Here is a 5,907-nt window from a genome sequence, read left to right as displayed (position 1 = left end):
GATCCAGACCTTCTCACCGGCTGCAGGAGCTCCCCAAATCTGGCCTCTTCCCCCATTCCCTGGGACTCTCACCCAGCACCCTGGGGACCCACCAGCCCTTCCCCCTCCAGCCCCAGCCACACACCCCCGGGCTCTGCCTGTCCCCAGCAGCCCCTGCCCCAGTGCTGGGTCCCCGAGGGTCCCTCTGGCCCCAGGCCACCTGGGGACCTTTGCTGTGGTGGGAAAAGGGGCGAGCTGAGCCAGGTGATACCCCAGGTAGCTCTCTCTCCAGTGCTGCAAAGTCCCTGCGATGCCCAGACCCTCTCCTGGGTCGGGGTGTTTGGGGGGGGACTCAGGACAGTCCCTGACCCACCCCCTGGGTCACCAAGACCAGTGGGTACCCCAGGTCCCATGGGTGCAGGAAGAAGACTTGGCCCACCTGGGTGGAAAATCCAAAGCCCTTGGGTCCCTTTTTCCCCTCTCCAACCACCTCGAGTGCTATCTGGGACAAGGTGGGGAGGGCAGGGAGGGCTTGGGGGGGCTGCAGCACCCCTGGGCTGAGCTCTCTCCCTCTCCCCACTCCTCCTCCCATCACTTGGCCAGTATGGCTGGAGCAGTGTGGAGGGGAACCGCAGCATTTGTGGCGGGGAGCGGGGGAAACCATGTCCAAATGTCATCACAGGCAGAAACTGCTTGTCTGGGGGTGGCATTTTTAGGCAGAAATGAGCATTTTCCAGCCCCACCATCCCCTCGCTCCAGGGAGGCGCTGAGCTCCAGGGCCCCGCAGTGCCTGGACCAGTTCAGCAGCAGAGTCCCCTGGGGCAGGCAGTGCCCAAACTGGAGACCTGCTGCGGCCAAACCCTGAGAAGAGCCAGGCCCCAGGGGCTGTGAGCCAGCGTGGCCCTTGCCAGTGACACCACCAGGGCTTCTCTGCACCCTCTGCGGTCCCCAAGGTCCGAGCATCACCGGGGCTGCGGATCCAGCCAGGGAGCTGAGCCTCTCCGAGGAGCTGGCTGCTGTGGAGCTCCTTGGGGAGTACCCTCATCCTCCTCATCCTCCTTCCCAGCATCAGAGGAGGACATGGTTCAGGGCTACTGTGGCAGGCAGAGGCCTGATTTAACTCCTTGTTACCCTGGCCTCTTGCAGCCCTCCTCCCACCTCTCCAATGCAGCTCCTGGGTGGGGAATTTCTCCCAGTCTTTTGCTCTCGGCCAGGACCTGTCTCAGGAGCTCTCTGCTGCCCGTCTCTGATTAAGGGAAAATCCGGCTGGATCATTTTGGGGTGGCCGTTGTGGCCATTTTAGCCAACAAGGAGCGAATCCCACTCCCCTGAGAGAAGGTAGGAAGAAGGTGTGTTGGTAGGAACGAGAAGATAGGAAGAAGGTGTGTTGGTAGGAACGAGAAGGTAGAAACAAGGACCCCAGGGGGTCCCAGCTCCCAGCATCATCCTCTGCTTGTGATACCGGCGTTGTAGCTCCAAGCAGGAGTGGGATCCACCTGGGACATGGACCTGGTGGAGTTATGAGGCAGCGAGCAGCAGCACCAGCAGCCTGCTCAAAGCTCCCTTTGTGTCCGGAGGTCTCCAGCTAGTTCCTCTCCATCACAGCCACATGCCCAACAATGTGGTGAGCGAACGTCTCTCGCATTGTTCCTTGAAATGATCATTATAGACTGACGGAAGGAGAGGAACCGGCAGAGCTAAGACGCGTTTGCAAAAACATCCCCTCCAAGGTCAGTTTAAATAAGTCTCCATCATCGTTAGGAGCGCTGCGTGGGAGAGCTCGTGTCAGCTCAGCTCGGTGCCACGGCCGGTGCAGAGGAGGGCTCTGCTGCTCCTCTCCTGCCACATCACCTCGGCCCCTGGGAAGGTGTCACAACCCCAGCTGGTGCCCTCCTGGGCACCTCCTCGCTCACGCCAGGCCAGCTCACACCTTGGAAGGGGTTGTTGTGTGTCCCTCCAGCCCCCAAACCCTCCAGCCATGCAGGGTACAGATGTTTTCTCAGCAACTCAAGCCAGGGTTGGTGACTGAACCCAGGAGGGACCTGCTTTCCCCCTCTGGCACCAGGACAGAGCCTGGCTGCCATGCAGGAGGCTATCACCTGGCCCCAATGCCATGCCAGGGGCTCTGCTGGCAGGGGCACAGGCAATGCATGGCATGGAAACATGGCATTTGGGCTGCAGTGGGCAAGGGGGGAAGCTGCTGGGATCACGGCAGAGGGAGGCAGGGGTCCTTGGATGCTAGAGTGGATGCAGCACGGACACGGCCACTTCCCCTGGCAGCTGGCAATCCCAGGGGGTGCCAAAATGTGCCCGCAGACCCTCAGTGCCAGCAGGCAGCTAACCTGGCTCCTCTGCCCTGCAGGCTGGTCTCAGGGCGGGAGGAGATTAAAGCTGCTTCCCGAAGCTCGCCCCAGCCCATGTCCCCCTCCGATTTCCTGGACAAGCTCATGGGACGAACCTCAGGGTATGACGCCCGGATCCGCCCCAACTTCAAAGGTAAGGGGAGGACAGGAGGCTCCCAAACCTGGCAGTGACCACACTTATGGCTGCCCAAAACCAGGGAAGGGGGCAGGACCCTGACCCACATCTCCCTCCATCCCAACACTCTTCCCGGAGTCCCGGCGGCTCCTGCGGTGGCAGCTGCCCTGCAAGCTCCCAGGGTGTGCTGGGGGTGACCCCAGGGGCAGGGGGATGCTCGGGTGTGTCCATCCACACAGCCCATGCCAGAGGCAGCCCCCCTCCCCGTGTGCCCGTGCAGTGCCTGTGTCTCCCCGGCCAGCGGCGAGAGGAGGCTTCCTGCTGTTTTCCAGGTCCACCCGTCAACGTGACATGCAACATCTTCATCAACAGCTTCGGCTCCGTCACCGAGACCACCATGGTGAGGGTTTCGCCAGCGCAACGGGCTCCTCTCCCAGTGCCTCGGGGCTGGTGGTGGCTCTGCTGGACAACATCTGGGTCCCGGTGGCCGGGAGCCCTTCTCCAGAGCCAGCCCTGGCACTACAGTGGGGACGTGCAGAGCCACAGCAAATGGCTGTGGCTTTTCTGGGGTCATTTAACCAGAGCTTGGCTGTGTGGAACACATCCCCCCGTGCCTGGGAGAAACACCCCAAAGGGTTGGAGCAGGGCAGGCAGCAGTAGTTCCCTGCTGTTCACGGGCTCAGCACAGCTCTGTGTCCCCTCCAGCCCCAGCCTTCTTAGGTGCGTGAGGAAGCCCCAGAGCTAAAAATTCCCTATTTGTGCTGCTGCAAAGCCTTAATACCCTCAACTGTCACATCAACCCCCCAGAGGGCCACAGAGCCCTGTGAGGAACACTGTGAGGAACAGCTCCTCCTCCTTCTCCTCCTTTTGGCTGCCCTGGCTTTGGCTTTTTCATTTCCCCTGGCTGCTGACAGCGTGGGCAGGAGCTGCCCCTTCCCCGTGCATCACTAGTGGCAGGCAGGCAGCACCTGAGCCTTGACCAAGAGACTCCCTCCCACCTCCTCCTCCATCTCTTCCTCCTCTTCCTCCTCCTCCCCGGGCACCATTCCTCCTCCATCTCTTCCTCTTCCTCCTCCTCCCTGGGCACCGGTGGGGTGCTCCCGGCTGAGGTGGTGCCCTCTGCCCCAGGACTACCGGGTGAACGTCTTCCTGCGGCAGCAGTGGAACGACCCCCGCCTGGCTTACCGCGAGTACCCCGACGACTCCCTCGACCTCGACCCCTCCATGCTGGACTCCATCTGGAAGCCGGACTTGTTCTTCGCCAACGAGAAAGGGGCCAATTTCCACGAGGTCACCACCGACAACAAGCTGCTGCGCATCTTCAAGAACGGCAACGTGCTCTACAGCATCAGGTAGAACACTTCTCCTCTGGTGCAGTGCCCAAGTGGGGAGGAGAAGCTTTGCTCTTGCCTCCCATGGGGCAGTTTTCCCCCCGACCACTCCAGCCCCCAGCAACCCCCGCCTTTCCTCTGCTTCATTTAGGCTGACGCTGATCCTGTCCTGCCCCATGGACCTCAAGAACTTCCCCATGGACATCCAGACATGCACCATGCAGCTGGAGAGCTGTGAGTACCTAGGGGGGTTCAAGCTGTGCTTCGTCCCCCTCCATCCCACCTCATCCCATCCCACCTCATCCCATCCCACCTCATCCCATCCCATCCCGATACCTCATTCCAAAGCTGGCATCTCCCTGCTTCTGAAGGAGGTGAGCAGGAAGGAGCCATCATTCAGGGTGGGGATTAATGGGGTGCATGTCCCCCTGTCCCACTGCTCCCTCCGTCCCCTCCAGTTGGCTACACCATGAATGACCTCATCTTCGAGTGGCTGGAGGAGCAGGAGGCTGTGCAAGTGGCAGAGGGCTTGACGCTCCCTCAGTTCATCCTCAGGGATGAGAAGGACCTGGGCTACTGCACCAAGCACTACAACACAGGTGAGCACCCTAGGGACCCACTGCCACCCCCACCCTCCCCGCCATGACCCGGGGGTCCCTCTCACCCATCGGGGTCATCTTTGCCAACAGGCAAGTTCACCTGCATCGAGGTGAAGTTCCACCTGGAGAGGCAGATGGGTTACTACCTGATCCAGATGTATATCCCCAGCCTGCTCATCGTCATCCTCTCCTGGGTCTCCTTCTGGATCAACATGGATGCGGCGCCCGCCCGGGTGGGCTTGGGCATCACCACCGTGCTCACCATGACCACGCAGAGCGCCGGCTCCCGTGCCTCCCTGCCCAAGGTCAGTGCTGGCTCCATGCCGGGGACCCCATTTCAGCCCACCAGGGACACCTGGGATGTCCCCTGCCACCTCCAGATGGACCCTTCCCTTGGTAATTGGATCCATAGCCAGCTGGGACACCATGTCTACCAAGGGGGAACACGGCGAGCTCTGGCCCGTGTGTCCCAGCTGAGAGGGCTCCTGTGCCCCTTGGCATCAGGGCGAAGCTGGCAGTGGTGGTGGGGGGATGACCAAGGTGGGGGGGACGGTGGGTCCCTGAGCCCCCTCTCGCCCTGGCAGGTTTCCTACGTGAAGGCCATCGACATCTGGATGGCCGTGTGCCTGCTCTTCGTCTTTGCTGCCCTGCTGGAGTACGCGGCCGTCAACTTTGTCTCCCGCCAGCACAAGGAGTTCATGCGCCTGCGCCGGCGCCAGCGGAGACAGAGGATGGTGAGTCCCTTCCACCACTGCTGTCATGAGGTCTGCCCATCCTCAGCAGCCAAGGGGACACCCCGAGGCTCCAGGGCCAGTTTCTCAGCAGCCACCGGGGCAGGGCTCAGTGTTGGGATGTGTCCCACTGCGGGGGGCTTGTAGCCGGCCCCTCTGGCACATCAGGAACCCACGGGCATCACAGTCCTCCTGCCTGCCTGAGCAGCACAGTGCACAGCACCCATGGGTGCCCCAGGCCCTGCCAGCACAAACACCCCCAGGGTGCCATCATCCTCCTGCTGGGACCTTCTCGGGCTCTGCTTCCTCTAAAAAAGCAGAAAAATAAACACCATGGGTGGGGGAAATGGCCTTTCCCCTTACCTGCAGCCCCAAACCAGGGCTCCTCACTGTGCTGCAGCGCTGCCAGGGTGATGAAGCTCCAAGGGGACCTGGTGGCACCCCGTGACAGGGTCTGGACTGCAGGCAGGAGCGCAGCAGGGTGTGGAGAGGCAGAGTCCCAGCCTCGCAGGATAGTCCTCCCCTCCGTCAGCCCATGAGATGCTCAGGGAAGGCACCGTGGCTGCCCTATTCCCTTCTTCTTGCCATAACCACACCGCGAGGCACTGGACCTCCACAGAAAACACGAGAACACGTACACACCACACGGGGTCCTGGTGCCCTGAGCAGCCAAATCCCTTTGGCACACACTGAGGATGGATCCCAGTCCCTGGGCACTGCTGGAGGGGCTTTCCCCACCCCCCCCATCATGCTGAGCCCCCATCCCCTCCACTATCCCCATCCTGGTGC

General features: G+C 61.7%; 2 protein-coding genes across 2 annotated transcripts in view; both read left to right on the top strand.

Moving 5' to 3' along the window:
- Positions 1-1,233, top strand: part of LOC106895472 (glycine receptor subunit alpha-4-like) — a 19,975-nt gene extending 18,742 nt beyond the window's left edge. The window contains exon 7 of the mRNA XM_014954905.1: positions 1,126-1,233. Within this exon, the coding sequence (XP_014810391.1) occupies positions 1,126-1,233 (108 nt within the window). The remainder of the gene's footprint in view (positions 1-1,125) is intronic.
- Positions 1,234-2,344: 1,111 nt separating this feature from the next.
- Positions 2,345-5,907, top strand: part of LOC106895517 (glycine receptor subunit alpha-4) — an 8,488-nt gene continuing 4,925 nt past the window's right edge. Inside the window, exons 1-7 of the mRNA XM_014954954.1 lie at positions 2,345-2,475; positions 2,790-2,857; positions 3,586-3,809; positions 3,940-4,022; positions 4,247-4,387; positions 4,478-4,692; positions 4,972-5,121. Of these exons, the coding sequence (XP_014810440.1) occupies positions 2,397-2,475; positions 2,790-2,857; positions 3,586-3,809; positions 3,940-4,022; positions 4,247-4,387; positions 4,478-4,692; positions 4,972-5,121 (960 nt within the window). The 5' untranslated portion in view covers positions 2,345-2,396. The remainder of the gene's footprint in view (positions 2,476-2,789; positions 2,858-3,585; positions 3,810-3,939; positions 4,023-4,246; positions 4,388-4,477; positions 4,693-4,971; positions 5,122-5,907) is intronic.

This window comes from Calidris pugnax, unplaced genomic scaffold (genome assembly GCF_001431845.1).
Source record: "Calidris pugnax isolate Ruff unplaced genomic scaffold, ASM143184v1 scaffold38, whole genome shotgun sequence".
In the NCBI taxonomy this organism is placed as follows: Eukaryota; Metazoa; Chordata; class Aves; order Charadriiformes; family Scolopacidae; genus Calidris; species Calidris pugnax.
The sequence above is the reverse complement of the archived record's forward strand: the minus strand, read 5'-3'. Positions and strand labels throughout refer to the sequence as shown.